General features: G+C 33.9%; 1 protein-coding gene and 1 long non-coding RNA gene across 3 annotated transcripts in view; one reads left to right on the forward strand and one right to left on the reverse strand.

The window, feature by feature from the left end:
• Window positions 1–21249, reverse strand: part of LOC101737413 (uncharacterized) — a 195396-nt gene that overhangs the window by 23731 nt on the left and 150416 nt on the right. The window contains exons 1-2 of one of the 2 annotated variants that reach the window (XM_038016692.2): window positions 13468–13601; window positions 13079–13326 (exon numbers count right to left, since the gene is read on the reverse strand). In XM_038016692.2, coding sequence (XP_037872620.1) covers window positions 13079–13123 — 45 coding nt within the window. In that variant the 5' untranslated portion in view covers window positions 13124–13326; window positions 13468–13601. Of the gene's footprint in view, window positions 1–13078; window positions 13327–13467; window positions 13602–21249 lie in introns of those variants that run through there. The other variant, XM_038016693.2, reaches the window with a different exon arrangement.
• LOC134200452 (uncharacterized) lies at window positions 3883–21161 on the forward strand. Its single transcript, XR_009975389.1, has 2 exons — window positions 3883–4047; window positions 20853–21161. It is a non-coding gene; the product is annotated as an uncharacterized LOC134200452 (long non-coding RNA).

Here is a 21249-nt window from a genome sequence, read left to right on the forward strand (position 1 = left end):
AACAGTAGGCAACCAAGGGGCCTATCTTTTACTTCTTCGTACTGTTATTAGTATTGACCCGTTCGACCATAATCATTGGCACTTCAAAATTTACATTGATTTTATCTGTTTCCAAATGTTTTATTGATAGCACTTAAGTTCGTTTTATGGCTATTGAATATATAAAAAAATGGATGACAAATAGCTGAACAAAATCCACTAAGCCATTTTATATTTGTTTATTTAAATATAGATGTTGTCTGATGTGAAACAAATCCACTGAATTAATTTCAAATATTTTTTATGGATTGATTACGCTGAATTCTATTATTATCGTCTGATTTTATTTCACTTCTCCATCTCTCCTCGGGATAAGCTCCCAGCAATTTAATTAGGATATCACTGAGTCGCTCGAACTGTTGAAGCCGTAACTCGATATCCTCCAAACATCGTACGTTTAAAATTTTCACTGGGTATTATTGAGGGCCCGGATATCGCACTGTTTTGAATTCTATGAAAGCGTACCATCGGAGTATACTGGTAAAACTCGGTCACGTTCCGCTGTGATTTTCGTTGGATGTAAAAAACATTGAATTCTGGAAGGAAGAGCCTCATTTATTTTATATCGACCGATATCTATGACAGATACTTTTCCTGAAGTGCCAACTACAACTGCACTAAGTTTCATAACAATCCGATTAATGGGTTAGGAACGCATAGAAGACAAACATTCCTATATCTCTTTTTTTGTAAAAAGATATATTTTAGGAAGGAAGGATTACTGGTGGTTCGAGGGCCTTTCCAGTTTCATTAGGACAGGTGCGCAAGCAAAGTCTCAGCCACGAGCGAGCCTTCATCTATGGTTAGAACTTATATATCTACTTATACTTTTAACTTAACTACTAATTAATTCATGGTAAATAATTATATTGGAAACCTACCGCCACAAAATATTGTTCCTCCCCAAAAAATAACAATAACATCCACATACTTAAAATAAAATAATACTGTTGATTATTAATAGAACCCTATTAACAACGGATCGCATTTATTGTAACTTCAGATGATTATTTCTCTGTTACAATCCATTCACTTTTGCAGAGGACTGTACATAAATTCCGAAAAATAACATTAAGTCTATCGTCCTACCAAGTGCTCGGTAGGGGCCTTCCCTTTGTAGTCATTTGCTATAATTTAAAAATTGTATAATGGTGTGGTATTAGGACACGACAGGCTCGCGAGGGTGCAAGTTTGGCGTTTACCTCTAACCGTTATTACAAAGCAATTAAGACTTTTATCGCATATCTCGAGGTGACTACTTAATGTTCTGTTAGCCACTTGAATTCCAACCGATCGATATATTAGAATACTGGTGGTAGGACCTCTTGTGAGTCCGCGCGGGTGGGTACCACCACCCTGCCTATTTCTGCCGTGAAGCAGTAATGCGTTTCGGTTTGAAGGGTGGGGCAGCCGTCGTTACTATACTTGAGACCTTAGAACTTGTATCTCAAGGTGGGTGGCGCATTTACGTTGTGGATGTCTATGGGCTCCAGTAACCACTTAACGTCAGGTGGGCTGTGAGCTCGTCCACCCATCTAAGCAATAAAAAAAAAAAAGCTTAATAAAATATTGAAGTATAATAGCCGGCAAACTTCTTGAGCATTTGTTGATGTAGTGGGGGTAAGTTTGCGCATGGTACACTCACGTGCAAAAACATTATTTACCCTGCGTCATAATGCAATTAAATTATTAAAATCAACATATGTATTTATTTATATATTTATTAGAACATCAACAAAAAATATAGGTTAATAACTGTAATAATTTAATCTTGGGGTAAAATAGATATTCCTTCTATTAAGTCAAAACTAGAGCTGTTGCCAGATCTTCGTTCAGTTGAAGCGAAGCTGGTATTTGTAATTTTTTCTTCGTTATCATAATCTTGACCATCATCATCATCACTGTTTTCATCACCCGAGTCGCCATCATCGTGATAAGTCGATATAGGGCTCATCGGTGTAGTTTACAACTCGGTCGGTTCGGTCTTCTTTTTTGTCTATAATTAATTATTTTTTGAAGATATTCGATTCGTAGTAATCGAATGTTACTTTTTTCAATTACCAGCTTCCGATTATTGTCTGTTCTTTTTTTCCATTTAAAAATAAAGCCTAGCTCTTTCATAATACGTCGTAAGCTTCATTCCGAGCCATTAAAATTTATATCTTCTTTAAAATTTTCGAAGCCTTTCTACGGTACGGAGTTTCGCTGCTTGTTATGTAGTTATTATGATTACATCTTTTTATTACAGATTGAACGAAACTATGCATTCCGGTAACTTTCTTCTTCCCTGATCTTTTCTTACCCGGAGTCCGAAACACGGCGAGCAAGCCAGAGCCTTTAGTTTCGTTAATAATGCACCTAACAGTACTCACTGATGTTTTTGTTGCTTCCGAAGTCTGTTTTTCTTTTTCCATATCATTCTTCCCCTGTTTTATAATGAAGCAATATACGTCGTACACAGTTTTTCTACCCTTTCTTTTGAATACTATACCAGTTTGTCGCGGCATAGTGTATTTTTTATAAAAAATCAACAAACACTCAACAAATAGCAATGGCAACAAAGTCAACAAGCAATTATAACAAATAACTTAACGATTAATAACGATAGACTTTTCACTGTACGCAAGCGTACTTTTGGGAGCAAGCGGAACGAGGGCGCGGTGCGGGGCGCAAGGTTCGACTGATCTACCAATAACGCGCTCGATACGATTTCCCCTGCCGTCGCGCCTCACCCTCACCACCAAAGTGATCTAAAATTCGGTTCTGCGCAGTCAAGGTCATTTGCTCAAGATGTTTGCCGGTTACTATATAAATACTTAATCGTTCGGAATATCAATATAAAATATATTAAACAGGAAAAGTACTACCAACCTAACTATTTCTGTGGTGAGCACACACGCACTCCATTTCGATGAGCACTGCACTACTGTTGAAGCAACTGAGATATCGACCTCATGTCTCAATCACTCAGTATTAATTAGATCTTGTGTTTTCATAAAAATGCATACTAAAACAATTTGAAACGAAATAAAATTTATAGTTCAACTGAAATGATTTCTACCCTCACTTTGAGTTTAATTATACTTTCAAAGCACACATTTTTATTTTTAAGAAGTATTGTTGCAATTCAAGGAGTTCACTGCATAGACAGTATTTCGCTTAGAAAGCGAAAGGCAATTGTTTCTAATTGTTACGCAAGCGACTCTCAATATTCGTCGCAAACGCGAAGTAAATAATAGAAGCTAACAAAGGAAGCTTCCTTGTTTACATTTAAAAAGAAATTCAATCTGACGTATTTACATCGGAATTAACATTACAAAATACGACACCTACGTTTCACCTAACAACACATGTAATATCAAAAGGGAAACACGATTCCGTTACGATCGCGGCGGCGCGACGATGTAATTAAGAAAATATTTCGTGAAACGGTAGGTAGGTAACTAATTTGTAAATCATGTTTTCAGACGAAGCAGCGGTGATCGTACTGAACGTAGGCAATTATATAAACGACAATCAACGGTACAAAGGCGTCGGGGGAAGGAAAGTCTTCTAATATAATTATACAGATATGGCACGTTAACGCGGCGCAGTGTGACGGCTGACACGCCGCTGGCAAAACGCTGCGTTAACGTAATAATCACGCTCGACAGCACACGCTCCGATTACTATGAAAATTAGCGTCTTTGCCTTATCTCGCTTCTTAATAATCTTTTTTATCCATATCACAATATGTGGGGTGTGTTAGCGGTGCTAATACGCAAGTCGGTCTCAAATAACTGTGGCCGATCTTATGTGGAGCGTATCTGAGAATGTTGGAGTTAATTACGTTGCTACAGAAAATTAAATAATTTATCGTGTTCTAATTTTTTTAACAGTTACCATGAAGTTTACGATGCTTTAAAATGTATTTATTACTTCTAGTTTTTTTTTATAAATTCGTAGAAATTGATTCGATGAGAAGTCATTTCTATCGCTTGTTTGGTTCGAAATATTCTTCATGGAAAAGTAAGTTTTTTTATTTTATTTTTATTGCTTTGATGGGTGGACGATCTCACAGCCCACCTGGTATTAAGTGGTTACTGGAGCCCATAGACATCTACAACGTAAATGCGCCACCCACCTTGAGATATAAGTTCTAAGGTCTCAGTATAGTTACAACGGCTACCCCACCCTTCAAACCGAAACGCATTACTGCTTCACGGCAGAAATAGGCAGGGCGGTGGTACCTACCCGTGCGGACTCACAAGAGGTCCTACCACCAGTGAAAATTCGTCGAAGGTAGTTCCTCAAAAATTTTACACGAAAATCCCCTAATCCCAATTTGAATTTGATTCGTCTGTTAAATGTTTACGAGACAGGTGCTGGAGTCGTTAATTATCCAACAATAAATCAAGTTAATAGGGAACTTATAATGTAGGCGCAATTTTTAACAAGATTAAAAACCCCGGTGTCAAAAGTTAAGCGGATTTCAAAACAAAATTTACGTCTGTTTACAGCCAACCGCAGCGGGGCACTGATAAAACGAAAACGAAATCAGTCATGACTAAATTTGGATCTTTTGGCCCAGTTCCGTAACAATTTTCTCTAATGAGTTATGTCAACACTCATTATTTTTAAAACCATTATTCCATCATTTCGTTACGAGATTATGTCTTTATTTACTTAGCAACGTTAAATCGAGTTTTGACTAAAAAATCATGACCGAAAAATTATAACCGTTTTTAAATTCGGTTTTGTTCCCGAATTGTTCACAGTTTACATAGTAGATTATTCCTCTACGTATTGTTGACGGAATCCTAACGGCATTAAGGTGTGTTTTCACCTCGGGCATAGAATAAACAGTGTTTTATTTTTAAATAACAAAGGGAAAGCTCGGCGAAAACGCTCACAAAATAAAACTTCACGCTTTATTTCTACAAAGGGCTTTGCAGACAATGTTCTGTACTCTTTTATAATCTTCCCGGAAAAATCGCCCTTGATCCTGGCACACCTGTTAGTTTTCCACCTTTGTTGCTATTTTCTTCGATTTTCACGAGCACAATCTTTATTATAAAATATTCATGAAACTTGTGTTCGAAACGCCGGAGCTAAAATAAGGCTAAATGGTTGGTAAATATTACTATTTTTTTTCTAATTATTAATTTCTTATGTGCTATTTCTAGGACCGTTACCGAATACGAAGGTAGCTGATAATTCCAACACGAAAATACTAAAATCGCGAGAATAGTGTTTTAAATATATGTTTTTCATGGCTCCGTAACAGTTGATATACAACTCAACTGAGACAGTGACCTCGTACCTGAAACGGGGTGATAGAATTGACGATATGGAGTATTCCGGCCCCAGTAATCATTTAAGATAATAAGGCCTAGTTCGCTCATGTAAACAATTAATAAAAAGAAAGAAGAAAGTATAATATAATGGATGAGTTGGCCTTTTTCACAATGGACCGCATAATTGTTGCGTTGCAGAATTAGGGAGAATAATGGTATCTACATAGTCGGATTTGCAATACGCTGTACTGCAAAAAATTATGATTTTTGGCTAGTTTAATTTTGTGATACCTGGCAGCATTTTGTACTGTCAGTTTCATGAACAGTTTTCCTACACTTGGTAAATCGATCTCAATACAGTACGATATTACGAGCACTGTCCTCATTTCATTGCCGTTGAAAAGTCGAAATTTGAATTGGAGTAACAGTTATCCTACCAAATTTATAGACATTAATTAATTATCTTCGGTTTTTGCGTGTTCAAATTCTAATTAAAACTACTTTTACCGTTTAATCTCCCATTTTTTACTGTCATGATAATTGATCGTATTATTTTCGAACATTTCGCAGTTTTCGTGATCACGGATGTGGCCGTCCGCAGTAGTTTAAACAACTAATTATTTATCTTTCCAATTAATTTCGTCCTTGATGTGTTCGTAGACTTTGTAGCTTTGAAATACCGCGCACTATGACTAAGATCTCATAATCTACTTAAGCATTACAAGTCACTTTGAATTCGTCATGCAATTGCAAATCTTGTTTTATATGTACCTATGGAGAAAGAAGCTGTTTGTTAATGTTACGTACAGTTCTTAATATTTCTTAATTTATAATGTTGAATTTATTTTATGGATTCTAACAATGTATTACTTATTTCAATACTTCGTAGTCTATTGTTGGGTGTTAGTACTAAAATGCGGTACTCGCCATGATAATAATAATTGTAAATAACCACTTCGATAGAATTTTCAGGATACTTTGGGAAAGCATGAGAACTTTTAATAAGTTTTAATAATTTCAAAAGGGCAAAAATATTAGGAACGAATTGAAACAAAAATTTTTAGTAATAACTCATTAAACATTAGAAGTGTAATTTTAATAATTCTGAAAATTTCGAACTACTCGTAACTTTGAATCTGTTTCTCAAAACCTTTCGTAGTGATGAAGTAGGACTTTTCGTACCTCTCACTTCCATAATGGCACATTCTCGACATAAGCCAAGCAATCCCTGCTTTCACAAATTTGAATACTTCACTTTGTTCAGATTGATGAATATGATAACAACCTTATTAAACATTCAATTCGAATACACGTAAACTCGAGTGGCTCGAAATTCGCCAGTTAAAACTCTAAATAATTTTTGTGTAGTCTTGAAGCAACGCACCGCAGTTCTTACGTCTGTCATCCAGATTTAATATCACATCTCCCGTTTTGTAAGGTTTCTACCGGGAGGCAATTTCCCTCCTAAAATTGTATTTGGACGAATACGCGTGAACTTAATACGTATGCGACCTGAAAGACAAATTTTGCTTTTATATATTGTCGTTCACGAACATGAACGTTGCTTATCTCCTCGGTTTTTATGTTTTCATATTGATGGTTTTATGTTACGTATATATATACATGCCTATTATATAGAAATCTGTGTCATTTATAGGCCGGGCTAAAAGTAAAATCAACATGAAAGGATATGTTAATCAAGTAACGAAGCCACATAAAATATGAAACAAATTAGACGGGGAAATTCGTGATATCAATTTCATATATTATGTATTTTTGGAGCTTCATAATAACATGCGTGTCGTTTATCGTGCTCGTAACTTCTCAATTATAAGTCCTACAAAATAGAGTACCAATAAGAAATTTGATAGTTACGAATTATTTTAATTTGTCACAAAATGTATGAAGTTTTTAATAAAAAGAACCCTGGTCTTTAATGGAACGGCCAACTATAAGAGATTCCGAAATACATAGTTTCCTTTAACAAATCGACTTCTCTAAGGCGACCGGCTGCCGTCGTTTCTCAATCTGAGTTACTAGTGGAAGGAGGTGGCGGAAAATCTTCCTATATCAGATTTTATGGAAGGGTTAAGCGTTTCAAATCTATTCTGACGTTGCGTGTTATCTACTTTCCTTTAAGATTTGGGCTCAATATTTTAGATTGACTTGTTTCAGTTCTGTTATACAGATTTATGGGCATTCCATAAAATGTTGATACTGATATAAAATAATAAAAATCTGGTTTCTTCATATGAAAAATGTACCTCGAAATTTGAGTGCTTAAAATATTTATAGGTTCTGGAACTATAAACTTTTAAAATGATGCTAATCATTTTGATTTAAATGAGATGTAATACTTCTGAAAGCTTCACTTTTACCATGTGTACCTAAAATAATAAATAATAGTTTAAAAAAACTAACAAAATACGCTTTTGTAGAAAATCCAACTAAAAAATAGAAAACATAATTTTTTTAAGCCTGTTAGTTAATGCAAATAATTATGTGTTAACGCTGTTGACTTCAAAAAAATTACCTAAAATCGATGCCTCCAATGAACACTACGCTAGCTCCAAATTCGTAGGTTTACAGGAGAAGCGTTTAAACGAAAAAAGTTGATAAAATCTTTATTATTGCAGATATATTTATGGTTTTTTCTTGTGTAACTAGCTAATTTACTCTTGCTTCGAACCCCATCAATAATGATTTGTAATACTTTTAAAATAGTGAAGCGATTTACGTGAAAAACGAAAATTTCAAAATTTGGAGTTAGAGTAGTGTTCATTGGAGGCATCGAAATGTAAATTTAAAAAGAGTCAAATAAACGTTAGCCAACAAACTTCAAAGACCGTAATTTCATTATTAGTTATTGATTAATCAGTTTTTGATTTATTCAGTTTTATTAATAATGTCCAAACTAAATTTAGGTAAAATATTCTAAAATATATATATTTGAATATTGGCTTATTCAAATACTATGATGTCTGTCTCGACTGACACTGCAAATATTAAAAGTTAAACAGTTCATATTAAGAGCACTTCCTGGCTTAATATTGTACAAAAAGCTTTGTTAGTTTATTTTAAATGAACATTTCAATTTAATTTTATTGTGAAACTATCTTAATGAAACAAAAATGGCATTTAATCATAATAAACAAAGTTGATAACATTTGCATTATCCTCCAAGTTCGTCTTATCTTCTATCTGGGGAGGGCCGAGATTCCCTTATAGTAAGCCCTTCATTGTGGGGAAATCGCACGATTCTGACTGCCATCACTGACTAACAGTCATACAGCACCAGAGAAAATTTACATCAGCCGGTTTAATGTCGCGAAGCAATTTCATTTCGTGCAAGGAACGGGGCAAAACACGTCCAGCCAGCTCTGAGATTCGCAGTCCTGTAGTAAGCCTTCACGTGCGAGACCACGTAGAATGGTCACGTCAAATCGGTAACGATGCGTCGGGTGATACCGCAGCAAGACAAATGTGTCGCATATTCTGGAGGCGTCTTCTGCTATCTCAAAACCTTGAATTTCCCATTTTCTTTAACAACGTATAAAAAGTGAAGTAAATTGGTTTATTGTGCACTCTATATTGAGCCTGTTTTGTTTTGTAATTAACTTCAAAAAGCTCTGTAATGTTTTTTTTTCAGTCGGAATCCATTTATTAAACATAATGGTGTGCTTGAAGTATTAAGTTTTATTTTTTAATGTTAAATTGATCAAAGAATCAGTTGCAATCTTAAAACATTGGTGTGCCTTAAATTATGTAAACCTAAAATGTTATACTGAATTTTTTTTCGTATAGTTTCATAGTATTTGAAACATTGATGCCCCCCCCCTGAATGTAATTTTTTAACCTCATTCTTATTATTATTCAATTTCTCTGCTGTTTTTTTTTCATTTTGTTATAGAATTAATTAACGTACATGTAGGAAATCTTAAAAATTTTTTTTTGTTGGACAATTAAGCCGTATCATTCCTCCTAATCTATGTACCGCTAATCCTTTTCGTCAGGTATCAAATATGAAAAGATGACACATGAGTCGGTAATAATGTCATTTGGTAAACAATAGCTTTCAGCAGAGAACAGCACAGATAAAATTGAAAAACAGGTAAATATTAGCCACCGTTAGAAGCAATTTACCACTTTTATGGACGTTAAGTGACTTCATTACTTGTTTGATTTGCATGCATAGCGGCATAGCCTTATGCATATTAAATCCTAAATGGAATATATTAATAAAAGAATTCAAAAGAGTGCACGTTCAAAATTAAAAGCGAATTTTATTTTATTTTGCATTTGATGGTTTATTTGGTCGTTTTATGTGTGTATTAAAATTCACTGAGTTTCTCGCCAGGTCTTTTCTTAGTGGATCGCGATTCCGATCCGGTGGTAGATTCTGCGAAGCACTGGTCTTGCTAGGGCTAGGTGTTAGAAACTTCTTAGTCGCATACTTCATTGCTGAAGGTCGTGCCCCTTCAGCAATGAAATCTGCGACTAAGAAGAAGAAGAAGAAGAACCCGTGAGCTCACCTAGCAGTTCGCAAGAAGCTGGAATAACCCCTTAGGCTACCAACGAATAGGTAAGTAAAAAAAATGTGTGCGAAAATGAAACCTTATTTGAGTTGTTGTTAGCACGTCAGGGAAAGTTGCTACTATAGTACTATAAAATAATCCGGATCTGGAATGAAACCATTTCCTCGGTGCTTCCTAAGCACTATGATGTGTGCCTCACACGGGTCTTGAGAGAAATTTCCGTTGTGACCTGGTTGTGGTGTGGTCATGTCCGACAACGATTGCTTGCCATCTATTGAAACGTATACTAATCTATTTACTAATACTATAATAATAATAAAGAAATGACAGACAGATAAAGAGAGAAAGAACATACTCTATTGCACACCAAAACACAATCAACATCAGAAAACAGTCAACAAGTATATAATGCGGTCTTATCGCTAAAAGCGATTTCTTCCAGACAACCGTTTATCTCTCTCTCTTCAATCGGTCCCTCATTGCTGACGATCGTGACTCCGTTTGATTCCGTCAACTAGCTGCCTCCAATTAATTTATATTATTATATTAATAGTTTAATTACCCGAAATTCTGGACAGATAAAGATACAGCAGGTAGGTATGTTGCGGTGTACTATTAATAATTCATTCAGTTTAACGATTCATAAGCCTAATATTTATTGTTCTGAACATAGGAATAAAACTTCTAATTGTCTCGCTCGCGTTTACTTCAAGTAACAACATAAAAAGTTTGTAATTTATTGTGTCATGCGCAATACCATCAGAATTTTTTAATTATCCTGTCATCCTTTTTTTGTTTAGTCGCGTCCTTAAATACGGAAATGACGCTTCACTGTTGGCCAAAGTAATTAAAAATGCTTTTACTATTTATACTCAAAGTTGTATGTAAATTACGAATTTCATAACAGACTGAACGTATGCATAACTTGCATTAGAAATTTTAAAAGATAAACGTGATGCACATAATACTATGTTTACTAATTAAAATAAAATTAATTCATCACATAAAATGACGTTGTCATCTTTATTATGCAAGGAATACTTTCTCCAAACCTTAAAACATCTGCTTTGGCTGTATATGACATACAAATATTCACAGTACGTACGTATTCTACGTATAATATATATTAAACCAAGGATTTAGAGGATACGGAACGTGTCAACTGACAACAAAGCTATTTAGTTATGATGAGGCTAACATTTCAATATAAGGTGCCTAGTTTTTAATGAGAAACAAAACATCGATTTTATAAATAAATAAATTTTAGATAGCAAGCAGCGTAACCTTCGGTCTTTTAAAAGCCAATAAAATGTTCAATTAAGTAACTCGACGAGTACCGAGTGCCGACCCATGTACCCGAAATAATACACCTAACGAAATTAAAAGACCTCTAAAGATTTCCCCTCGCCCGTAATATTTTCGCAATGCTTTCAAAATTTAATAGCTACAATAACAATATTTTAACGTGATTTACTCATTTAGAATCTTAATGAATTTCGTGTTATACAACATCTCATTTACGTCTTTAATAATATGCATTCTGAGTATTAGATAACGCTCTGTGATTTGTATCGTTCGCGTTTTTAAAGATCATGTTTCCGTACGTTTTGTTTATAAATCAACCGATTTTTTTTTTTGGCTTTTCTACTTTCGCCGATTATTAATTGTCGGTCGTCGTCATAATATTCAAATAAACGTTGATATATACGATCCAATCAACGCTCTTTATGGCGTTATTTGGGTTACATATTTTTCATCTACATCCGTGTGAATGACGATTAAATATTGTGACATTAGAATGCTTAAACACAAAACGATTTTTAAAGTTCATCATTAATTAATTCGAAAGCCGAATCGTGATCGCTCCCGATAAAGAACCAATCTAGTTTGATAACACGAAGGAAATTAATTATTATTATAATGAAGGAATCGTAAAATCAACGACCGCTTTCGGGGCATATCACATTACCATATTTCGTCTAAACTCGTTTAAAGCCTTACAAAGTGACAAAGGAAAGTCCGTACGAGTGTGGAATGCCATATATACATATTTATAAAACACAATGTAGGTAGGTGCCGGTGAAATCGACTCGGAATTCTGTTATCGGCATTTAAGTTTCGGTGACCGTTTGACCTTCACATTTAAAGCGGTCGTGTATACACTGGCATCCTGATGAATGAAGTGAATTCACAATTGAGTTTTAAAATAATTTTAGTCATTATAGATCTCGGAACAAAATGAAGCTTAATCTATACTAATACTAAATATCATAAAGAGGAAAGATTTGTTTGTTTGTTTGTATTGAATAGGCTCCGAAACTAATGAACCGATTTGAAAAATTTTTTCACTGTTTATAAATTACACTATTCCCGAATGACATAGCCTATAATATTTTTTGAAAAAAATTAGGGATCCTTACTAAAACTCCAATAATGTAACCCAAGGTGTAAAAAAATTACCTAAAATATTCTTTACATCGCGTGCTCTGCAAAATTTTTTGATGATAGAATAAAATAATGTACTACGACTTTGTAGAACATTATTATTTACAAAAAGTGTCGCGACAGCATATGTCTAACTATTATAGTTATGCCGCAGTAAGTGTTCTTTTATTTAAAAAAATAAAACAACGTCAAATATCGTTGAAATTTTTTTTAAAGCCCCGAGCGGAGCCGGAGCGGACCGCTTGTAATAATATCAATAGAAACATTGTGAATTACATTTCACAACCAGAAGAGTTTATTAACAGTGATAATTGTAGTCCAGCTACCAGTAAAACAGCTTTAAAATATACTTAAACTATGTTTAAATTCTAAAATACCTATTGTTTTTTTTAAAGCTTAGATGAATGGACGAAGTCACGGCCTCATTGGTGTTAAGTGACTATCGTAATTGATGCAGGAAGAGCTATTTACTTTAATTAATAACTTTATCTTGTTAATTTTGTATAGAAACAATCTTTCATTCATCTATTACTACTATAAATACAGCTGTCATCGCATTTTTATCTTGGCTAATTTTTTGACTAGTAAATTGAACCTTTTTTTGAGAAATCTAAACACTTTACGAAACATTATGCTAGTATAATAATCGATTCACACTACTGTATAAAACACAAAAATTCATAGTGGGATTTGGAAATAATTTGAATCCACTAAATCTATAAAATTATCATCGTGATGAAATTGTATGTCATAAAAGATTTGAAAAACATGATAAGCCCTTACCTTATAGATTCCATCGACAAGTTTCGTAAGCTCCTCCGTCTCCATGGCTAGAGATTTTCAATAAACTAATATAAAAACTGTAGTTATTACACGGGAAACTTCATCGGGATAAACAGTGTATGCACAAACGAATTTCGACTTTAACACTTCGCACACATAATTCACATTTCAATGCACAGTATACTCGGTGGTATATCCTCGTTCGCTTCTCTAATCACTCAAGCAAACAAACTCACTTTCGAAGACATCTGAAACAAAGAAAAAACACAATTAACTTTCGATATTTAAAACAAAAGTGTTCTAATTTTGAATGGTATTCTTTTTGGTTAGTCAGTTGTGAAGGCGGGAATCTAAATAAATGTCACTTTAAAGTTTTTTTTTTTTTGCACCTGTTTATTTAAGATGTTATCTGTGGAGCGGAGCGTGCGTCCGGCGCGAGAACTATCTGTGTCTGTAGAGTCTCCTATCGCCTCGACTCCGTACGAATGACGATTGTACGTCGTAAAGGCATGCTAAAGAACTTAAGAGGCATATTATGAGATCACTACATACCCGTCGATGTCAACGCTATGTTTACGTGCATGAATTGTGGGTTATTTTATATTTTATACTTTAACATAGTGGATTATTGTGACACTGTGGTTCTTTATTAAAGGTTGAAATAGGTTGTCATGAAACCAGAAGCAGTCACGAAAATATGAATTCCAAACAAAAATGGAGCTTCAATAGTTTTTAATCGCAAATTATAAACTAACAAGCTTTTGCCCGCGACTCCATCCGCGTGGAATAGTTACTTTGGCATAACGTTAAATTTTACCCCCCACTTCATTTATGTAGAAAGTGAAAATATTTTTGAGTTATAGAATATTAAGGAAGCTATTTAAACCCCTATTATGAAACATTCTTTATTGGTGCTCCACTTGTATTGGTCTTACCGTGATGTTATAATATAGCCAACAGCCTTCCTCGATAAATGGGTTATGTAACATTGAAATAATTTTTCAAATCGGACCAGTAGTTCCTGAGATTAGCACGTTCAAACAAACAAACTCTTCCGCTTTATAATATATAAACTAATAAACTAATTTAAGTGTCAGCATTTAAGTTACAAAAAGATATTTTAGAGATTAGAACTATATGACAGATACTTTTTTTATTTTCTATTGCCCTTGTAAATGTAATTGTAATTACTTGTAATTACCAACTGATAATTTAATTTCAAGGGCAATATTGCAATCGACATGTTTAATAAATATCTACATCCAATTTGTTGGCAGGTGGTTTGAAACACAGTTCCGTTCACATTTGGTGATTGTATCTACCTAATTAAATTCAGGCGGTTACTAGACGAGAGTCTCGTAAACCTACGAATACCTACTATTAATTAAGAAAATTGGGCAAAACACAAATTATCTTGATCGATATGGAAATGTCATGAATATTAATTAGAAATTCATCAAATGAATAACGATCGTGTGAAAGGAGAAACAGCTTTAGTAACGTGATTTATTGGTATAGTTTTAATTAGTTATAATATCGTTCACTAATTAATTAAAAAAAAAAAAAAAAAATTTACGATAAATTTGAACAGATATCCACCAAACATTATATACGACAATAAACAAAGTATTGTTTGATACTTATACTTTACGCTTTCATTATTTACACCGCCTACACGGCAAAGGTAGGACCGGAATCGCCCACTTTAAATAATATAGATTGACTTATTCACAATATATTGAAAAAACGATTTGTTAAAACTTTTACTTTCAAAACGATGCTACAAAACAATTCAAAATGTTAGAGAAAATATCCTTAGTTACATAAAAAGCAACACGAAACGCGATTATCATAATCATAATATTATTATGCATAGTTCATTTCCTCAATTTAATGAAACTATCAATTTAAACATAATGAATGGCTTGAGAATTTATAAACATTGCTAATTAAGAGTCAAAGTTATGCAAAAGTTTTAAACTAATTCGCGATGGAACAACTCGTTAAAAACAGAGCATTTTTAATTATTTACATGGATAGAACGTAGTTATGGTCTAATTACTGTTCAATGGTGGAGCTCATAGGAGCTCACCATAAGAGATAAACTCAAAGTTTCTATTGTAGCGTTCTCTAACTATTGTACCAAAAATTTTCAATCATCAATCGATATTTACTCAAGGTAAGGTAAGTTAAGTTTATTTTTGGAAATTGTACATTTTTAATGCGAAAAGGTGATATATACATAGGAAGCCAATAAAAACGTGTTAAAAAGATTCGGAACGGCAGGCAGCCCGAAAACTTTGTTCGCCGCATGCCGCCCGACGAGGAAAATAAAAATACAATTTCACTGTGTATCCGTAACTTCGTTTCGAGGAAGAGATTTGCCGGGGCCCGCGACCCGACGACCTTGCATATGCATCCATTTTGTAAACGGTTTCGTTTCGGCTTTATTTTTTCTCTTGGCCCGAGGCAAGCGGTACTACTGTGATACGTCTGCGTATTTCAGTTCGAACTTACTCAAGTACGCTCCGAATTGTCTGATACGTATTCGGGAATCTTTATCTTTCCTCGTAAAAAAAAAGACTGCTAAAATCAAAATGGATTGATTGCTTTAGGTGCTTTTTACTGGTGGTAGGACCTCTTGTCCGTGATGCAGTAATGCCTTTCGGTTGGAAAGGTGAGGCAGCCGTTGTAACTATACTGAGACCTTAGAGCTCATATCTCAAGGTGGGTGGCGGCATTTACGTTGTAGATGTCTATGGGCTTCGGTAACTATTTAACACCAGGTGGGCTGTGATCTCGTCCAACCATCTACACAATAAAAATCTAGACCGAAGGCATATTTAATTACTAACATTATTTTTAATGTTTGCTCTGTAATTTTGGATTAAGAAAGTAGTAACCTAGGCACTAGACTAAAGCGCTTGTAAATAATAATCTCACACTAAGACGAGAACCCGTTGTAATGGTGAATATAAGCAGAAATCGGCTCGTTCGAGACGCGACGCCTGTTCTGCTGACGAACCTTGTTATCCAAATATGATGCGCTGCACGAAGCATGCATATTCATGGAGCTCTTGTTCAAATTTTCAATGGTAAATTTAATGCAAATATCTCGTCATCTCTAATATATGCTGTCGAACGCTCATATATTTTTGAGGATGATATCCTTTAGATAAGATCCCTCTTTCTGTCTTAAAACCCTTTAGATTAATACTTTAATCATTTGTTCTGTCAGATTACTACTTACACTTACTCCATAGATTTGTTTTATTATTATTATTTATATACACATGTAGGGTGACTTGTGACCCCGCACGGGTAGGTACTACCACCCTGCCTATTGTTGCGTTGAAGCACTAATTCGTTTCGGTTTGAAGGGTTCTTTTTATTTTATTGCTTAGGTGGGTGGACGAGCTCACCGCCCACCTTATGTTAAGTGGTTACCGAAGCCCATAGACCTGCCGCCACGCACCTTAACCAGGTTTAAGGGTGGGACCGTTGTACTGAAAAACTGCGAATTAGAACTCATATCTCAAGATGGGTAGCGGCATTATCGTGGTTGTTGCTTATGGGCTCCGGTGACAATTTAACATCAGGTTGGCCATGAGCTCGTCCACATAACTTAGAAAAAATATGACACCCACAGTGCTACACTTACAAACACACACATACACATACACGCACACACAACATATGAATTATTTGTGCTTATAACAAAATAAAAAATTATACAATTAAGGAAATTAGCGAACCATCCCCACCACAACTATCTGTTAGATTACTAACTGGGAAGACTTCAAACAATTGATTTGCATAATATAAAAAACATTTTAATATATTTTTTACTTGTCACGAATCTTCAGATCAAACAAAAAAAGAACAATGTAATGAATTCGGGAGGGAAAACCAATAACGTGGGCTGCGATCGCGCTCCTCTATGTAGAATCAGTCAAATGTCAAACGCACATGTGGACTGACCCATTAATGAGATTCCCATTCACTCGAGGGAAATTTCCTATAGTGTAGTTCCGCAGCTGGTAGACTGCTATGACTTGAACTAAATCATTCAAAGGCTCTGTCGCTCTATTATGCCACCGTGATCGACGTGTTTAATATCATATTGTTTCTAGACATAAAACTAGATTTTAGGTACTTACGTAAAATGGAACTTAGAAGTTAAAATATTTTTGTGATTCGTTACTTTGTAAGAAATAGCGTGTTGGACAGTTATTTTCTTAAAATTAATCACGAAACCGGTACTTCGTATTGGACATAAAAAATTAGCAACAGTAATCTCGACATTAACTGAAGAAGTTAAGCTTAGATTTTCAAAAATAAATTAAAAACAATTTCAAATTATTTTGTGTGCTACGTCACGTGATTTTTGTACAAATTGGTAAAATAAATTATTGCTTCATCGGCGTGCGATTAAGAAATTGCTAAACTTATATTGCGCATTTATTTGGTGAATGAGTCGACTATTATCAAAGGCGGCAATCTGACTTTTGGACAATGATTGGTAAATCAGAAAAAAGAATTATTGACTTTGTATTCCATTGGCAGTCACAAAACCCTTCGGAACGACATCTTAGATAAATAACAGGTTAACTATTAACCTTTATTTAATGCAGGTTTTGAACCGTATTCTTTGAAGGAGACGATTATATTCAAATAAATCTGTATTGACATATCAATAAAAAATTTTTGTCCAAATGTACAGATTGCCGCCTTTGATAATAGACGACTCGAATATTGTATTCTATCCAATTAGTTACAGTTATTAATGGAATACACAATACTGATTCTAAAACTAGCATTTTACATGGAATGATATCATTCCTTCCACGGTGAAGGGTCGTGTAATAAAAATCAAACCCGAAAAATTATAATTTGCGTAATTACTGATGGTAGGACCTCTTGTAAGTCCGCACGGATAGGTGCCAACCACAGCCCTGCCTATTTCTGCCGTAAAGAAGTAATGCGTTTCGGTTTGAAGGGCAGGGCAGCCGTTGTAACTATACTGAAATCTTAGAACTTATATTTCAAGGTGGGTGGCGCATTTACGCTGCAGATTTCTATGGGCTCCAGGAACCACTTAACACCAGGTGGGCTGTGAGCTTGTCCACACATGTAGAAAAAAAAAAAAATTCGCTAATATTTTTCGAAATAATATAACTATCCATAAAGCTACCAGAACTATAAGTAGCATAATAAGTAAGTAGGTAGAGCATCATAAGTAATAAAAGACAAAAAAAATCGAAAAACATTTTATACTTCTTCGTCTACTAAAGTATTATTGTTGCAATTTTGAATAACTCGCCGTGAGATCGCAGTGCCAGTCCACGCACGGCTGCATTTGACAACTAACAAAATTGAATTGCGTTTGAAAATGGCCGTCTCGCTCATACTCGTGACAAAAAATATAAAAACATGAGGTCATAAGATCGATAATAGAGACGTTTACTTAACTATTTTGTTTTAATTCAACAGCTTAGACTCTGTAAAGATTTGCTTGGATAATATGAAAAGATTTGCAATTGAATCTATAAATTATAACTTATTCAGATCTAAAATATATTTTTTTCTTTTAGGAATAAATAATTACTAGAGGTCACGCAGTAGTCGAAATTCGACTATAATTAATTGGAATTGTAAGTTTATACATTATTATGCTTGTATTTTATACTTCTATAATCACAAATTTCGCCAAGACTACACTATAAAAAATAATAACAAAGACAAACAATATTTAATCTATTCTCAATTTGACAACAGACGTCAAGAACAAAAGTTTGACAATAAATAGTATGCATGCGTGTGTGCGTCAAATACATGGTATGTAGTGTGTGTAATGTTTTCTTTATTGATTTAATGTATCTTTTATGCATTATTTAAAAAAAAAATTTAGCATTGTGCACTTCTTCTCTATATTCTCTATAGGTGTGGAAAATTTCATACTCCTCCGTTCGCGCGTTTTTCGTAAAAAGGGATACAAAGTTTTTGCTTCACGTATTAATATATAGATATAACGTAATACTTAAAAAAACTTAAGAAATAGTCGCAAATGAGTCTCTTTCTTTTTTCACACCTACTTTCGTTCATACGCTCCTATGTGTGAATTGTTTTCTACCAAGCAAATTCGTGCGCATAATTGAGGTGCTAAACACTATTTTCAGATATTTGTTTATCTAAATGGTTTTATATATATATATCGCATGACGACAGCTTGTTTGTATAGTAGTCACAAACCTGATTGGGAACTAACTAACGCAGTCGAGGGACAAATAGGAGTGAAATGTTTTATTGCGATTCGTCATTTTTATAGTGAAACAAAATTGACAGATTGTAAACACGAATTGGATTGTATTCGATTGAAAGTAATAAAGTTTATTGTTGAAAGAAATATTGTATCTGTTGTAATGTAATCTGCTATTTACTCTGACGTTTGACTTTGATTTTGTTTTGACTACTATACCACGGTCGGAATCTTTCTGAAATATTTAGTATTTGAGGTCTGCCTTCCAGTTCTTCTCTAGTACAATCCAATCAAAATGTACTAGAAAATTCTAGCTTGCGGCCGTTGAATGTGAATCTTTTAATAGTAATATATTTTAAATTTATTTATTTAAATGTTACTCACGAACATCAGCCAATTGAATAAATTTTAATTTGTTATTGTGTATCTTATTTTTTTCAAATAAATCTAAATTTGTAACGGATTTTAATGTGTGTTTTGTTTTTTATTATTATTATTTACTATTATTTTACTTAGTATTTTTTATTGGACATTTTAGCTTGACAACCATAAATTTATATTCTTTTTTATTAAATGCGGAAGTTACGAGTATACATACGGTTTGATCTCTTTTAAGTTCTGATACATTAATATAAGGCTTAATAGTTATACGATACGTCACTCACACACGCGCGCAATTACACTTACTCTACAATGTATACCATGATATGAACCAGATTTTAATGTTACAGTCAAGTATCACTACTCCGTATGTAATAATTACGACAGTAACACGTGTTCGGAGAGACACGACAGAGCCTACAATCTGACACTGTCTTAATTATGTTGTTAATTAAATAGCTTTTCCATTAATTACGAATATAATAGAATCGTGGCGCTTATTAGACTTGACTTAGCTAAATTTTAGTAAATTATATTATGCTGTGACAGCCACTAAGCCAATACTTATGGAAATTATATTGTTCATTTTTAATACATTTTACAAACTTAATTTTTTTTTATTGCCTTTGTAGGCAGACTAGCATACGGTCCACCTGATGGTGAGTGGTTACGTCGCCCATGGACTTCAGCAATGTCAGGGACAGAGCCAAGCCGCTGCCTACCGTGATTGAGCGATGTGATTGTGAACATTTTTGTAATCGATTTTGGACTGAAATGCAAATTAACGCAATAGATAGAAGATAAAAAGGAAGAAAAAGAACAAAAGTGCTGAAGAATAAATATATGATTGAGAGAAACAATTACCAAAATAAGAACACCAGCAATTAAGTGGAGAACTAATCTTTTTTCAAATCCTTCAGCACACTTCCATGATTTGAGCGTATCATGAAAAATGACTACCTGTGAGAATTAACAAATTCTACACTTTATCAATCTCAAATATTATTATTATATTATATTCAAAATATCAGAATTAGTTTGTGTTCTAAAATAATAACATTCTTAATAATATTATCATAATATTTAATTGTCAGAACTTCAATTCAAAGATTCAATTTCTATTTTTTTTTCCAGAGATTCCCATGAAGATGTTTCCCCGAAGAACCTGCAATTATCACAGTTCATCAGCTCACTACATGGCACAGACCGACCGGCTTTATTATTAATAATATTTTATTATTGTAATTGATTTTATTCTCGGGTCTAAGGACTATTTTTGAAGCTACATACTGATATACTATACACGTTTAAATATATATAATGATATTGAGTGCTTCAGGATAAATAAACAATAAAAGACTTAATTGCGTTTTCTGTTATATGTATAATGAGAAAACAACATTTAGAGCACTTAATCTAATAAAATTAATATTTTTAAACAAACTGAACTTTCTTTTTACTGAATGTGAAACTTCACTGAATGACATATAAGTTTTCTCTAAAAAGTTTATTAAAGGGAGACGATTTTTTT

The sequence above is a fragment of the Bombyx mori genome, chromosome 17 (assembly GCF_030269925.1).
Source record: "Bombyx mori chromosome 17, ASM3026992v2".
Classification (NCBI taxonomy): domain Eukaryota; kingdom Metazoa; phylum Arthropoda; class Insecta; order Lepidoptera; family Bombycidae; genus Bombyx; species Bombyx mori.